Source organism: Podarcis raffonei, chromosome Z (genome assembly GCF_027172205.1).
Source record: "Podarcis raffonei isolate rPodRaf1 chromosome Z, rPodRaf1.pri, whole genome shotgun sequence".
Classification (NCBI taxonomy): domain Eukaryota; kingdom Metazoa; phylum Chordata; class Lepidosauria; order Squamata; family Lacertidae; genus Podarcis; species Podarcis raffonei.
Window position 1 is genome coordinate 14,377,047 of NC_070621.1, and position 17,129 is coordinate 14,394,175.

General features: G+C 44.8%; 1 protein-coding gene across 12 annotated transcripts in view; it reads right to left on the bottom strand.

Moving 5' to 3' along the window:
• RAPGEF1 (Rap guanine nucleotide exchange factor 1) overlaps window positions 1-17,129 on the bottom strand; it is a 111,541-nt gene that overhangs the window by 39,562 nt on the left and 54,850 nt on the right. For all 12 annotated transcript variants that reach the window (XR_008328669.1, XM_053374957.1, XM_053374959.1 and 9 more), the window contains 5 exons: window positions 9,351-9,490; window positions 7,170-7,348; window positions 5,291-5,447; window positions 1,977-2,065; window positions 1,278-1,430 (listed from right to left, as the gene is read on the bottom strand). Coding sequence is in view for 11 of the 12 variants with exons in the window: in XM_053374955.1 (XP_053230930.1) it covers window positions 1,278-1,430; window positions 1,977-2,065; window positions 5,291-5,447; window positions 7,170-7,348; window positions 9,351-9,490 (718 nt within the window). In the remaining variant the exon portion in view is untranslated. The remainder of the gene's footprint in view (window positions 1-1,277; window positions 1,431-1,976; window positions 2,066-5,290; window positions 5,448-7,169; window positions 7,349-9,350; window positions 9,491-17,129) is intronic.

Consider the following 17,129-nt stretch of genomic DNA (forward strand, 5'->3'; position numbering starts at 1 on the left):
GTTTCTCATGAAGTTTGAAAATGGTAGTAAAACCCAAACCAACCATTTCTCTGCATTCAATGGGGGGGGGGGAGAGTTAATTGTTCCTAATGGGGCTGACCAAAAAACACACACACCCCAAGCAACCAGATAATGGTAAGATTTTCTAGATGCCAGTATGTTTGCAAATTATTCTGTTTCTGGGGCACGCCCATTGCCCCAGAGGGTGTCTTGATGTCAAAGCCCTTCAACAGTGAGAAAGCTGCACAGCCAACTCACACCAGTGACCACAGAGCCTGCAAAAGGAAAAGAATCTCACACGATTCTAGCAAGCCACACAGTATTTGTTTGCATCCCCCATCACACACTTCAACAAGCAAGGTGTTGCCGTTCTTCTTAAACAACCCTGAACAGCTGGGTAGAGGGTCATAAGAAATATCAAACCCACCCAACTTCTAAAAAATAGGTAAGAAGACCCTTGCTGGATCAGGCCAATTGCCCATCCAGTCTAGCACCCTGTTTTTACAGTTGCCAACCTGATGCCTAAGGGAAGCTCATAAGCAGGATCCAAGCACAAGACACTTCTCTCCTCATGCAGTTTCTGGATCTGGCCATGGAGGCAGAACGAAGTCACTGTGTCTAGTAGCCATTCATAGCGCTCTCCTCCATGAATCTGTCCAGTCCTAATTTAAAGCCATCTAAGTTTGTGACCATCTCTGCCACAAATTAGGAGCTTTTGTGTGCTTGCTGCTTAAGGAAGATAACAAGAGTTTCGCTTTGTCTTCTTCCACTCTTTTTTGCTTTATTTCCCTACGCCCTCCACCCCCATTTCCATGAAACCAGAAATGAATGCACCTGCACCTTCACCAGCTCAATTTATGCATCTAATCTCACCTTGCTTAGGAAATCAGAATGTTTTCCAGTACCGGTGGTGAGTGTGGCCAATGTATGCCTGCTCAGATGTGCACACACTGTACAGATACAGACCACGCACAGAGACAGACAGATCATTTCCAGCCTCTTGTCATCAGCGCAGAAAATGCTGCCTTTTACTTCTGCCCTACCAACCCCAAGAAGTACCACACCAGCCACCACTGGGGATCTACAGTCCATTCTTACAACACATAACAGAAGCATGAACCCAGAACAGTGCTGGTTCTCTGCCTGACAAGCTGACATGGAAAGGGTTCTCTAAAGTCTGAAAACCTCTAAATGACAACTAGTTAATTATTTCAATCCTGACTGTAGTGACAAGAGGCTACTGAGGCAACTCCCGAACTCATTTCTTCCAGCTCTACCTGTTTTCAGCGACCCGGATGCAGGGAAGGGGAGGCTTGGGAGGGGCGACTTCTTCGTCCATAGGATCCGTCAAAATCTCCGCCGTCTGAGCAATCCCTGTTGTCTTGTTGAGAATCTCCATCTCACGATCCGTCAGGGGAAGCTCTGAAGGGCTGAGAAGGATGGGAAAAGTATAGCTTGCTTTGTATACAGCATTTGCAGCATTATGGTTCATTTGGCATTGTGCACCAGGGGCCCAGGGAGGGCGCCAGGCACTGTGTAGAACGTACAAGTATTTGGAAGACCCAGTCACTCACTCTGGCCCTTTAAGAAAGCACCTTTTCCCACATGCATGTTTAACAATTAATTGATATAATTTAATTCAGTTCCTCTCCCTATATTCCTTTTGCTCATACAACTATTTATCTAATATATATCAGATAAAAGCCTACCATTCCCAGGATTTTTTTGGGTGGGGGAAGACACAACAGTTATAGGGCTATGAATGTTCCTTAAATATATGGTGAAAATGTGACCTTATGTTCCACAGATTCAGCAGCAAACTAGAGCAAGAGACCCCACTGAACTTGCTGCTGCTTCCTCCCTTCATCTTCCACTATTTCTCTTTTGGGTGTGTTCCCTGCAAGCAACTGATACAGGCCTGTCCCACGAGTAACTTTGGTTTCTGACTGCTTCATCAGACACTCTTTGTGACTCACCTGTCCGTTGAAGAAGCAGGTATGCTGGGTTTAACGGGGCTTGTGGGGGACGGGTGTTCTTGCTTCTCAATAGTGAGCTTCACCAGCTCCTAATCATAAAATGGAATACAGGACAAAAATAAGGCTCAAGTCAAAGGCCACTGCAACTTTATTCTCCACCAGAGAAAACTTGTTTCTATTCTGCTTCAAGGTTCTGGATTTTTTTCAAAGCCCCCAACCCCTTCCAAAACCTTCACCCAATGCCCTGGACAGAAAGAAATAGAACAGAAGAATGTGAGTACTGGAAAGATGCCCTAGTGGTCTAATCCATGAAGAGCTTACATTGCAAGGTGTAAACACAGCAACCCTGAAAGAAAGACCTGCCCAGCCTCTGCTTGAAAGATCCCCTCCTGCAACGGAAGTCTGCCAACTCCAGGAGACAGTCCTGTCCACTTTAGAAAAGCTCTGGCCTCTTTGACATTTCACCTAATAGTGAGCTGAGATCTGCACCCTTGCAATTTCCACCCTCTGGCCACAAAGAGCACTGAGAATTAGAGAAGTGTAATAACATAGGACAGTCGGCTACTGTCTTTTCAGGTTGGGGCCCCTCTTCTAAATCCCAGCTTTCTGTAGAGGGGCCACTTCTCGGTTTCATTGACTTTGCTATTCATAAGAAGTGGGGGGACTCTGGATCACACCCTCTAATGCTGGTAAGCCTGCTTCACCACAACCTCAACCTCTCTAGCTTCTAATTCCCCCCTGACACACATCCACATGCTGATGAGTCCATGAGGGCTAGCACCTTGCTGGCTTTAAAACTTTTATTTTCAGGATAACGTATGTTTCCAAGATGTTGAAACCTGTGCGTAACCATGTCAGCGCTTGCGTGGGGTAACAAAGCAAGAAGTGACACATGAATTGCAAGGTAATATACACATGGAAAACAGCTCTCTCCATACAGACTGGTGGCTGCCTGGGTTTGTGTTCCAAGCAGGCTTCGAGAGTTGGTTCATTGTAGATCATAGCATAGACTGTCGCTTTTCTGAATTCTTATCTACCATGATGCAAAAAATAAGGAGGGTTCAAGCAAGACTTCCAAACTAAGGTGTACTGCATTGAAATGTATGTGTGTATTGAAATATATGAATGGAAATTTCATGGGAATGCAAGATATATCAAAGAGGGAAGTAGCTACTGGAAAGCGGAAGCGGAACGGAAGAGGTTTGCTGGACTTTCAGAAAGGGCACCAGGGGGAAAGGGTCGGGGGGTGGGTGGGTGTGGCTCTTTCCTTTGTATAGTAGTAGACAACATTCCAGCTGGGCAAAAGTTACTCTTTCTGCACACGGCCCTCTTCTATCTAGGCAGCCAATCAGCATTTATCACAGCCCAGGGCCAAGTTACATCTGGTCTAAAATGTGTGAAGCAGGCTTGGCGATGGCGTGTGGTCTGGGGAAAAGCAGAGCTGTTCAGAGAGATTTGGAGGGCTACATTTGGCCCCCTGACTTGCTTTAAATCCTTTCTCAAATCCCACCATTTATGTGAAGCTGTTAGCTCAGTGTTTTGTTCCTGTGCTCTCCTGCAAATGAGCCTACAATCTACAGGCGTGCTTGTTGAGCAAACCATCATACTCTTTCCCTGCTTGTCCCTGTGCTACTTCTCTCCCTTTCCTCTGCTGTTTGCCCTGTATGAAATTGTGGATTGTGAGTTCTTCAGCGCAGGGACCTGTCTTTATACTCAGTAAAGCACCATAAGTGCTGTTGTAAATAGCAACAACAATACAGTGGTACCTCGGGATAAGAACTTAATTCATTCCGGAGGTCCGTTCTTAACCTGAAACTGTTCTTAACCTGAGGCACCACTTTAGCTAATGGGGCCTCCCACTGCCGCCGCACGATTTCTGTTCTCATCCTGAGGTAAAGTTCTTAATCTGAGGTACTATTTCTGGATTGGCAGTCTGCGAACTGAAGGGTCTGTAACCCGAGGTACCACTGTACTGTGTTGCCTCAGAAATTCTGGGCCTCTTCTAAGGAAGTGTACTGCTTTTGTTTTAAAATCAATGTAACTGGTTATCAACAGCTAAAATTTGATGGCAAACATAGAAGATGGTTCCCCCAAAATACCACAGCTGCACAACCACAGAAGCCAGAAGACTGGGAGGTAGTTTTCATTTCTGCATCAGGTTCCCAGAGCTCAATATGTTAGCCTAGGCCCCACGGTGACTTGTCTGAAGAGATAGCTGTTTATGACTAAAGTTTTAAGGATAGCAATGTTGCTTTTGCATTTGTGACATTTTTGCAGGTGTGCAGAATACGTATTCTAGCAAAGCTCCTAGAATATGAAATCCTTCTTTAAAGGGTAGCTCATCTCTTCATGCAGACTTGGTCAGTTGACAAAACAGAATTAAAACAACAACCCCAAACGCCATGACTGCCACTTAACTCAAAGGAACTTATTACTTCCATGTCAACAAATAATAAAGTAACACAGCCCAAACATCAAGTGGGCTGCCTGATACTGATGCAGAGGATATCAGTTAAACTCTGCATGGCCAGTAAAGACTGTTTAACATTAAGAGGAAGGGCCATAGGTCAGTGGGACACCAATTTTGCAAGCAGAAGGTCCCAGATTCAACCCAAAACATCTCCAGGTATGGCTGGAATAGACGCCAATGAGAAACCCTGGAGAGCTGCTGTCCATCAGTGTTGACAATACAGAGCTAGATGGACCAAGGGCTTGACATGGGGTTCCTCCAGATGACAGAGCATTTCTGATTTGTTTGCACAAAGCTTACCTGGAGGTTAGACTATATGAGTAGCATGCAACTAAGTTCTATTCAGTGTAGACCCACTGAAACTTTTTAGAGCATTCCCCCATCACTTTACTAGGTGCAAAAAACCCCAAACCCTTTTTAAAGTGGATTTGCTGCATCAGAGCAACAGAGAGTTTTAATCCATTTTAACTGTACAAACCTAATGTTCCAGTACATGCTTAAATTCCTCCTGCAAATTACTTATGGTCCGGAGGTGACTTAAGTAGAACACAGCTGTCTGTGCTCTAATAATGATAAAGTTAATAATAAACCACAACAGATCCACCTTGCAAATCAGGATTTCAAATGAGAAAAGTATGCTTTATTGGGTGGGGGAATTCTACTGTTTCTGACCAAATTATGAGTGCAGATGCATTTGAGGTGTGTGCTATAACTAAGCATCTATAGAAGTGTGTCAGAAGAGTCCAGCCTTAGTATTGCTACCATCAGTTTTGAGACAGCCCGTTTTCATGGTGGAAGCAAGGGGTCTGAGGTATGGTCAGAGGCAGAGAAGACAGCACTGTACCTTGACTCCATCCAGAACAGCCTTGATGACCCCTTTCACTGTGTTCACCACCTCTTTATCTTCAGAGTTCAAGCCCTCCAACATCACCTGATCAGACCAACGTATCAGATTGCCCAGGCTCTGGTACACACGGCTATAGCAGGAAGAGATGGCAGAACTGCAGGAGCAAATAAAAAAATAATGCATTGGCATGGAGAATACATGGAGAGAGGTGTTTCAATAAAGGAAAACTGCAGGAAAAAATCCTTTGTCACAATACATTTTATTCTGATGTAAGACTCACCCAGTCCCCAATTTGAAGACTATTAATTTTATATTTAATAAGCAAGTCAAGATAAGATCATCCCAAGTCTGATGAGGAACGGTTAAAAACAAAGAAAGAAAGAAACAAGCAAGCAAACAGGGCTCTTACTACTGCGTCACTGCCTCACAACAGTCCCTGAAGCTTCAGAATAGTCTTCAAGGGGCAGCCCAACAATCCATGCTGTACCTGTGCCTACCCTAAAAAATCAAGCAACAATTTGCACAATTTTCTAGGGAGACTATTGAGGGTCAGATTCAACAGAATAGTTTTGCCAGCAGGATTCTGTGAAATGGGTCCTAATAATAATAATAATAATAATAATAATAATAATAATAGTTTTATTTGTAAGTCGCCCATATGACTGGGTTGCCCCAGCCACTCTGGGCGGCTCCCAACAGAGTATTAAAAACACGACGAAACACCAAACATTAAAATTTTTCCTAAAGAGGGCTGCAATGGGGCTTCCCCCTACTCTCCCTGGCACAATGTTACAATAAGACTTCCTCCAGCTCCCCCTCGCCTCCTCAAATTGGCTTGTGGTGGGGGTCAGGAAAGCATGAAGGGAGGACAAGGGAGACTGTTCCATCTGGCAAACGGGAATGCCTGCACTGACAGAACAATAATAGCAGCCTGGCATTGAATTCCTCCTTACAGACTTAAATTATGCCATGTGCGACCTGAATTTGTTGGATTTGTGTTTCATCCATGCCACCACATCCCCCTTTCTGCTGCACAGTCTGATGAATGGCAGATAAGGAAACAACATTCAGCCACATTTCCAATTCTGAAAACAGCACACTATGGTCACCGTTCATGAGAAAATGTAGAACTAAGCAGTTGCTTGTTATAGTTCTACTTCCCCTGTTGATGATGCAAAACGCATTGGCTTCAAACGAGAGGGAGAGGAGAGAGAAATAAATCTAGACACATGTGTCAGGAAGGCAAAATTATATGAAAGTTATTGCATGCCACATATATATATTAATGGAGTAGATCATATATTCCCTAGTGAACGCAAGAAGTGTCCAGCTGGATTATACTAATGATCCAGTCTTGACCTGGGGGTGTTGGCGGTGAGAACAAAGCTGTGCAGCTTCAGAACTTAAGTCAGCAAGCACTGGGAAGCGTCCCAAGAAAAGACATTTCTCATAGGCTCTGATAACTCTTGCCCTGCCAATGCTTTCTCGACCTTGTTAGGTCCACATTTATCCTTAAAATGAGTGAAGATCCAAGGCCTTGTGGTGGGAGCATTGAGTATGCAAGCATTTGACGTCAACCACACTGCTGTGGTGCCTTTGCAGCTGGTGAATTTCTTGGTGATCATGTGGCTGGAGGGAGGCAGGGTTTGAGCCTTTCAAAACTGAATATATTCCACACCACAATAGCATGCCCAATTGATTGCAGACCCACTGGATCTACCTTAATGACATTAATGGATCACCTGTAAACTCTGTGGTCACTGGATGGGAGGTTGTTCTTAGCTGTAATTGCTTATAATATGCTTTTAGCAGCAGCAGCAGCAGCAACAACAACAACAACCTCCTTATTATTATTAATCCCCTGGCAGCAACTCACCTCTGCTGAATCCGCGTCTCTGCTTGGACCAGAGGCAAGATGGCTTCCAGTACTTTGCTGGCAGATCCTGGCAGCATCTCCAGCACCTTGCTGTCGATTGCCATTTTGTCAACGATGGTCTTGAAATAGCGTAGTGCACTCACTACGTCCTTCTCTCTCTCCTCCAGCCAAGTGAGATTCTGAGGAGGAATGGAAGGAAGGAGAAAGGGAAACATTTACTGTTTCGGTCAGTGACCATACAGGAAGGAAGGTGCTATCAATAAAGATACTGGGCCAATTAACTGCTACATGTGTCTGCTTGCATGTCATTATTATTCATAGAATCACAGAATTGACCTAAGGGTCATCCATTTCAATATCCTGCAATGCAGGAATCACAACTAAAAGAATCCCTGGCAGAATTCAGTTATGAATTACTTCCGATGAAGGACCTTGAAGCTATTTCGCAATGCGAGAAAAACATCTATTAAAGGTAAAGGGACCCCTGACCATTAGATCCAGTCGTGACCGACTCTGGGGTTGCAGCGTTCATCTCGCTTTACTGGCCGAGGGAGCCGGCGTACAGCTTCCGGGTCATGTGGCCAGCATGACTAAGCCGCTTCTGGCTAACCAGAGCAGCACACGGAAACACTGTTTACCTTCCTGCCGGAGTGGTACCTATTGCTCTACTTGCACTTTGACGTGCTTTCAAATTGCTAGGTTGGCAGGAGCTGGGACCGAACAACAGGAGCTCACCCCGTCATGGGGATTTGAACCGCCAACCTTCTGATCGGCAAGTCCTAGGCTCTGTGGGACAGAGCCACCCGCATCCCTATCTTATTTTAAAAATGGTTTTGAATTCAATATGAATACCAACTGTGATAAAAAATAACCCCCACTTTATTGAAAGAGGAGCATCTTCAACACAGCCAAGCAGGCCCTTGGAAATGGTGCCTGGCTGATATGTAACAGGAGGGAGTTCCAAAGGGATGTGCCTCCCTCCAGCTACACGCAAGAGGACTGTACCACACAAAAGCTATAAGAGTAGAACCACCACAACGCTCTCAGAAAACTAAATGAGCGACTCACACCCACACAATCCAAGAAACTGGAGCCCTAGCAACTGATGGGCTGTATCAGAAAGGTACACTTTACTTCTCCCTGATACAGAAATAACTTGGAATACAGTTTTGGGGACACTTTCCTGCAGCAAGTCTTGGGAATCAAATTTAGCACAAGACAAACAGGGCTCTATTAAAAGTAAGCAGGTGTGGTTTTTTAAAACTTTGTTTCGGGTTGGGAGTTTTTTTTCCGGGGTGGGGGTTGCACCATACCCAGGAATTTCAATGTTACTTTTGGCGACTCCATTTCCACTTTAGCTAGACTCTCCCTAGTCAATGGTTAACCAGGCTTGGCCCCCAAAATAAATATATACAGATACAGGACAAATAATACAGAGCCTGCTCTGAAACACCCATGTTGGCTCTGCATAAAATCTTGAGGAAGCCTTCCACGGGCCACTCTCATTCTCCCAGAGTGACAGCATCCTTGCCTGCACTGTGAACCTGATCAGTTGCATCCCTTTCGGCTAATCATTTGGCTGAAGACAATAGTTAACACTGCTTAGGAGCTAATCTCCACAAAGACTGACTGTTGCGCAAGTCTCTCTGCTTAAACACTTGGCCTCATAAATAAATTCACCCAATGCTGCAGGCTGCCTCATTCTCTCTCTCCCAGAACCCCAACCTAGAGCAGCAGACTAAGCAGGATGGAGCCTGGCCAGGTGTGTCAGACCAGTGGCACCAACAAGGAGGCTTGCTGGTGACTCAGACATACAGCATGATGTTCACACCTGAGATGGATTGAGTGTTCAAGCCTGGCAGAGTGGTGGTGGTGGTGGTCTTGGTCCAGGGACCCCTGGAGTGGGGCCTCCACACTGGGGACCTACGGCCCCTGCCTTCTTGGCCCATCAACACCAGAAATGCACGGGGGAGGGGTGGAGGAGGAGGAGGCACGAATCCACAAAGACTCAACTCAGACCAAGGAGCAAGGCTGGCCTGCAGGCTTGTGGTGCAAGGAAGTTGCTTCCCTATTTCCACTGCTTCCTGCTCAAGATATCTACTTAAGAGCAATGCCTCTATTGCACCACCTGCCCCTCATGGGCTCTGCCTTTGGGGAGGGGGCATGACACCACACACTTACCTTGTTCACCACCTTCTCAGGAGTCTTCACCATGAGGTCAGGCTGCTTCCCTTTCCTGGATGGTGTCCGCTTTATTTTGGGAGAGTGGAACTTGTCCTTCAACTTCATGGTGAATGAGGCGAGATGGGAGCGCTGAGAATCTACAAAAAAAGATGAGGGGTATGAGTGTATTTATCTGATTGGGCTGGAATCCAACTTGCACCTAGCGATATGCCCATATCAATAAATCAAATCTTTATTATGGTTGGCTGATGCTGAAACAAAGCACATGATATACAGCAATACAAAATCGTAGCGTCAGAAGAACTAGCTATTAATGATTCAAGATGACAAATGAGAAACTGACCATTATAGCAGGTGTTGCATATTGCAGTCTTCAAATATGTACACTGGAAACTGCCATGTGCAGGTCAGACTGGTGGTCCCTTCTAGTCCAGAACTGTCAACACTGACTAGTAGCAGCTCACCAGGGTGTCAGACTAGGAGTCTTTCCCTGCTCTACCTGGAGATGCTCTGCCACTGGTCAGTAACAGATTTATTTGACCCCTCAAAGCAGTGCTTTTTTTCTGAGGGTACTCAAGAGTCTGCAGCACCAGCACCTTCCCCCTGCCCACCCAGAAGCACTGGTTAAAAGTGTGGTACTTGTGGTAACAACTTCATAGTGAGTATAGACACCTTTTTTACTAGAATGAAAACACTGCCAGGTTATATAATATGCTTCAACGGTGCTGAGTAGAGACTGTGGGTGGAAGCAGATTTGCGTTCTTTCCCTGTCTTCAGTATTATTTGTCAATAATAGTACAGGATCAACATGGGCTTTCATGATCTAATATTTTCGATATTAAAGCTTTAATCTTCTCCCAGTTTTTCCAATATAAGGGTGCTGAGAGCTGTTACAAGACCCCCGTGCCGCTCCCAAAGCTACAATTACCAGAGTTCCCTGTGAAGGATTGTTAAAACCCTCAAGAAATGTAGCTCTGTGAGGAGAATAGGGAGTGTCCTGACAACTCTCAACACCCCTAACAAACTACAGATCTCAGAATCTTTTGTCAGAAACCATAACTGTTTAAAGTAGCATTATAATGCTTTAAGAGTACAATGTGAATGTGGCCTCTGTTGAATACAACCCAACATGCCAGCAGATATATGGAGGGAGGCCATGGTAGCTGGAATAAATGCGGAAAAGGATATACAGTGGTACCTTGGTTTGCAACCGCTTTGGATTACAACCGTTTTGGATTACACCCACGTCAAACCCAGAAGTGTGTCCCTTTTTTTTGGATTACAACCAATTTTTTTTTTAGGCCCCATTGGCGAAAGTGTGCCTTGGGTTACAACCTGTTTTGGTTTACAACCGGACCTCCGGAACGGATTATGGTTGTAAACCAAGGTACTACTGTAAAGATATATTGTTAAACTGGCTGCTTAAATGAGGAGAGGAAGCATAATCATGTATGGGGTTCCCCCCCTCTACCCTCATTTTCATTTGAGCTATTTTAGTTTCGATGCACTTTTCACGGTCTGAAGCCCTTGCAAAGAAGAAGCGGTACCTTTCTAACATCAGCAGGCATATTTGTAACCACTTAAACTGCAAAGTGAAACAAGCCCCGGTGATTTCACAGTAAGCCACTGCTGGCAGTCTCCTGCCTAAGCTGACACAGCTGGTCTCAGAAGAGGTGCTGGGACTCCCAGACAACTGGTTTGGGCGGAGGGGGACTTCAACATCCATACTGAGGCGACTGGCTCTGTGGTGGCTCAGGACTTTGTGTGTGTGTGTGTGTGCATGTTCATATGTATGTATATCTTTATCTATACTGCTCTTCAACATCATGGCTCCAATGATGACTATGCGGCTGTCATGACTCCAATGATGACTATGCCAGGCCACACTCTGGACCTTGTTTTCTCAACTGGATAGGAAGAGGGTGATCTCAAAGTAGGGGATATTGACATCAGTCCCTTGTCAGATCACTTCCTGTTGAGATGTAGGCTTTCAGCACCTTTTCCCCTCTGCTGAGGTGGGGGACCTGTTAGGATGGTCTACCCTTAGAAGCCAATGGATCCAGTGGGCTTCCAGAGTGCTCTGGGAGATTTCCTGTCCGAGCTCTGGCTAACCTCTGGAACAACCGAATGGCTCAGGCTGCTGACAGGATCACCCCTGAGCGCCGTCTCCTGCTTGGCTCCCTGGTATACTCCAGAGCTTAGAGTGAAAAACAGAGTCATAGCTACAGGGGAGCTAGCCAGGTGTTTTGCCCTGGGTGAAGGCTCCAGAGGGGCACCATTGAGGCTCCTAGTCTCTCTCTCTCTGTGTATGCAAATATGCACAAGGAGGTGGCAAACTTGGTCTTTGACCCAGGTGAAATACAGCCTAGTTTTGCCCCTGGCAAGGAAAGAGGCTAGGAGATGGTTCGAACATGAGTAGAAGAACAATCTGGTTGAATGCAATCAAACTCTGGTGGGGGCTCATCACTGAGTATACCTAGTGAGCAGTGAAGCCTGCAAAGAAGACTTACTCTGCTGCTTCCACTGCATTCTCATTGTGTGGTCTAGCAGAGCTTTCCCAGGTAGCATGGGGCCTGCTACAGTCTGGCCCGAGGGAGGTGGCGGAACCTATGGCAACTCACTGTGACTTGTTTGCAAAGCTTTTGAGGATAAAATTGCTTGCATCCACTGGAATCTTGACACCGCTGTTACAACAGATGAAGGGCAGTATATAAATTTAAACAACAGGGGGAGCTAAGCGGCGAGGCAGGCAAGCCAGATGGGAAACAACCACCCGGCCTTCTAGTACAATATTAGACAAAAATAAACACTGGCTCTCTCAATCTGTTCCTTCAGCTTGTTCAAGGATGCGGTTGCCTCAGTTTATAAATCACACTGGCTGTTATGTCTATCTGCCTACAGTTAGGCTAGGCAAACAGAATACATGAGAATGCAAGAAGAGTCTGGCTGCTGGAACAACATCCCATCTAGGCCACTCTTCTCATAGTGGCCAACCAGAGGCCCAATGGGAAGCCTGCAAGTAGGACCTGAGGACAAGGGCAATTCTCCACTTTTGTGGTTTCCAGCAACTGGTATTCAGAAGCATTACTGCCTCCAACCATGGAGGCAGAGCACAACCATCATGGCTAGTTGCCATCAATAGCTTTTTCCTCTATGAGTCTGTCAAATCCTCTGTTAAAGCCATCCAAGTTGGTAGTTATCTGTCAGGGAACTGACATCGGAGCGAGAGGCAAAGGGGAGGCTCCCAGATGATGCTGGCGAAGGACCCAGCAGCAGGGGGAGAAACAGCTCAGTAGCGGGGGAAGCAAATCAGCGCAACACCAGGGATAAAGGGGGGCAGATGGGGGAAGCGGAGAGAGGGCTCCAGGACTCTTCAGTGGACATCAGTGAGGAGAGCACAGGTCCTCCGCTACCCACGCCCTCCCTGCGCAGGAGACTCCCGCGCAGTGAGAGGAGGAGACTGGGTGTCAAACAGCTTTTATGTTGGAAGAGGTTTAAGAAACGCCCACTGACGGATTCTGCCAGCGACTGAGGCAGCCACGATGAGAGAGGGCTGTGCAGTCAGAAAGGTTTAACAAGGCAAATTAGCCTAGAAAGGCACCAGTTTACGCATGAGTATCTCATACCCATTACATTATCATTGCTTTCTGTGGAAGGAAGCTGCAGAGTTTAACGATGTGCTGCATGAAGAAGTCTTTCCTTTTATCTGTCCTAAATTTCCAACATTTGACTTTATTAGAAGTCCACTAGTTCTGGTGTTTTGAGAGAGGGAGAAAAACTTTTCTCTATATACACTATATACATTTCCCCGATTCCATGCAAAATTTTATAAACTTCTCTCACATCACATCTACATTGGCAGGGGACTGGACATACCAAGAACGTTGGATCTCATTTTTGTAGCAAGTTATAGCTGTAAGGGGTTGGGGAGTAGGACTGGTTTTCAAATAAAGAAGCAATATATTCCATTTTGAAATAATCCTTGCACAAAGGAACATAGGGATATGCCTTACATAGAGTCCCCTAATCATAAAGTAACATTCTAGTCCTTAGAGTTCTGAATAAATAGGTACATAAATTAATAGGTACATACTGAAATAGACCATGAGTTCATCAAGCCCAGTACTGTCTATACTGTCTGGCAGTGGCTCTCCGCAGTTTCAGAAAAGGGACATTCCAAGACCTACTTAGAAATGCCAGTAATTGAACCAGGGACCTTCTGGGTAAAAGACAGTTCTAACACTTTGTGCTGTGAACCACCCAGGGATCTTTGGATGAAGGGCAGTATACAAATTTAATAAAAAAAAATAATAAGTAACATTGAGCTTCAGCTCTTTTCTGAAGGATTCCAGACTGTCTGGTTGTCTAGGGGCATTTCTCAATCACCATAGGTGAGTGGCTATGTACATGTGCGGCCGATTTAACTAGCTTCACTGGCCGAATAGCCAAGAGGGAACCAAGTTTCTAATTTCACTGTGCAGCTTCAAATGAGAGATTTATTTATTTGCTTGATTTTAAATATCAGAGCCAACATTCTTAGGATGCTGAATTTTGTGCAAGGGAACAGATTCTGCAGCCATGTGGTAAACCCAAAATGGACAGGTCGAAATCCAGAGCTGCTCATGTCAAAGGAGACGGAGATGGGTCATCACTGGCATGCAGACAACTGGCCCATGGAGCTGCTGAGTCACACAGAAGTCTTCGTAGGCTCAAGACTTACCTCAAAGTACTCAGAAAAAAGAAACTACTAGCAGGGAATTATTTGCACTCTTCCCATACCAAGTCTTGCAATATAACACAACTGCAGTCCACAGCTGACTTCCATACTGTAGCAATACATAGTTTTGGGGTACAGTGGTACCTCTGGTTACTAATGCTTCTGGTTATGAGCTCTGCTAACCTAGAAGTAGCTACGCCTGGTTGCAAACTTTGCCCCAGGATGCGAATGGAAATCATGCGCTAGAGGCGCGCACGCAGCATAAGGCCCCATTAGCTAAAGTGGTACCTCAGGTTAAGAACATTTTCAGCTTAAGAACGGACCTCCAGAACAAATTAAGTTTGTAACCAGAGGTACCACTGTACTTGCAGACTGCTACAGAGGTCATTATGCAAAACTCCCTCTGTGCTAGCAGAAAAAGTACTGCATTATGACTATCAGCTGTTTCAACACTAACCTTCTCTCTCTAACAATGATAAATGCTAAGTTTAGCCTTTTCTATTCCAGCATATGTGACTGTCCAACATCAAAACAAATTGCCATGACATAAATGGTGCTCTGGGTGTTCCTAATCCAAATAACAATGTGTCAAAGATGCATAGGACATTGAGGCGGGATTGGCTCTTTAAAGATAATCTGGTCCAATATCCCTGGAAGGTGGCCTCTGCTTGAAAATCTCTTAGCAAAGGTAAGTCTGCTGCCTTCTGAAATTTTAAATGTTCTGTCAAAATTCTGCTTCTTGTCATTTGGACCTGTCAGATTGTGTCCTCCCCTCTGGAGGATAATTTGCTGCATGATCCATGAGATAGGCTTTTTCTCCCTTAAAAAGTACGTAGAGCTGAAAGAGGAAGTTGGAAGGATGACATTTTTAAGGCTCAGTTTAATTCTAGTAGATCCAACTTCTACCCAAAACTCTTAGTAAAGTGATGAGTGAGTGTCTTTTTGGGTATGCGTATCTTGAAGTGACCAGAGGGGATGCTGTCTACAGTGTTCTGTGCCCAAAGGATTGAAAAGGTTTTAGACCTCTGGTCTAAAACAAAGGACGGAAAGAACTCTTTTGTATTTCTATGCAAATTTACACAGATTCCTTCCATGGATTAAAATTCACACAATTAGATTAGCCATGGCTTTTTAAAATGGGTGACAGGCCTAATTCTAGCATTTCCACAGTGAGATGGGTTTACCCCGCCTTCACCATGTCCTGCTTTCGAATGAGATTAAATTTGATTGGGTTGCAATCACGGAAAGAATAACATTTCCTCCAACGCTCAGCTTTCCTTATCCCTCTTGTCTAGTAAGTAACTGAGAGGGAAATTATGTATATGTTTACTAAGAATTAAGGCTTCATCTACAGCAAACCTTTAAAGCACTACTATACCACTTTGTAGCCAAAAATAATTATAGGAGCTGCAGTTTGTTAAGGGTCCTGAGAGTTGTTAGACGACCCCTTTTCTTTGCACCAAGCTACAATTCCCAGAGTGGTTTTAACAGCTAAACCCTCTTCCCCAGGGAACTCTAGAATTGTAGCTCTGCGAAGAGAATACAATATCTCCTAAAAACTCTCACCATCCTGTACAAGCTACACTTCCCCAGATACTTTGGGGGGAACAATGACTGTTTAAAGTTGTATGATAGTGTTTTTAACGTACAGTGCAGATGGGTCCTGATTCCCACCAAGTTTAATGGGACTTACTCCTGGCTAAGACTGTGTATGGTTAGTTTTTTTCTAAAAACAAACACCCCCCGAAGCCTTTCTTTTAGGAATTCTAGGTGCCGAAATCCCAAGGGAGCAGAAAAGACTGTTTATGTATGGGACCATAGCTGTGTGGATATTAGTGGCCCAGAGATGGAAAGAAGATAAAGTCCTTACCAGAGAAGAATGGCAGATCAAGTTGATGGAATTATGCCTCAATGGCAAAAATGAACAGAAGAATAAGAAATCAGGAAGATCAAAATTTTAATAAGGAATGGGAAAATTTTTATAATATACCTTAAAAACCATTGTAAACACTTAAAATCATTAGTAGGATTTGAATAACACTTGTAGTTTAATGGTAAATTTTGGATATAATGGAGATGTAAAAGATTTGATTATAAAAGATGCAGGAAGAAATGATTAATAATAGGGCCCACAAAGGGGAGAAGGGAAGTCCAGAAGATTCTCTGGAATCTTGTCTTTATGTTGTATGTTTGTGATTGTAAAATTTTAATTTGAAAACCAAATTAATTTATGTGTACAGTTAGGAATGCCCTCGTTACATTTTCTTTCCTCCTACCCCATGCCAGAGTGTGTGGTGCTATCGATATGATGTGAAAATAGTTCTTCACATTTACTGCTTTTATGTGAGCCTGTAAATGACATGAAAATGTTCAAATTTTACAATTCCAAAATCCATAACTAGGCAACACCTTTGCTATACAACATATCAAAATATCACAAAATAGCAAGCATGTTTTTGATATGTCCATAGCAAGGGATAGAGTGGGAAAGAGCAAAAATGAACCGGAAAGGGAACTGCTAAAGTCATTAAGGTGTGATGATGAATTATGGAGAACCTCTGAAAGCTTGCTCATTATTTTTAGCGGTTAAGTCTGTCAGAGATCAGGGTTCCAATCAGAAGAGCCTGGTGCACTGGATCAGGTCCAAGGCCCATCTAGTCACACATCGTGTTCTCACAGTGCCCAACTGGAGGCCCAAGCGGGACCCTGAGTGCAACAGCCATGTCTTCACTGGTGATTCCCAGCAACTGGATTTAAGAGGCATAAAGAAGCATATCATAGCTACCAGCCACTGACAGTGGCGTAGCGTGGGTTGTCAGCACCCGGGGCAAGGCAAGTAATTTGCACCCCCTAACCCGTGGATTTGCGCCCCCTAACCGTAACCCCCAGATGTTGCGCCCGGTGCGGCCGGCCCCCCCGCACCCCCCACGCTACGCCACTGGCCACTGATAGCCTTTGCTCCATGTGTTTGTCTACTTCCTCTTTAAAGCCATTCAAACTGGTGGTTGTCGCATCATCCTGCTGCAGCCAATCCTACTGTTTTAACTACCGTATTTTTT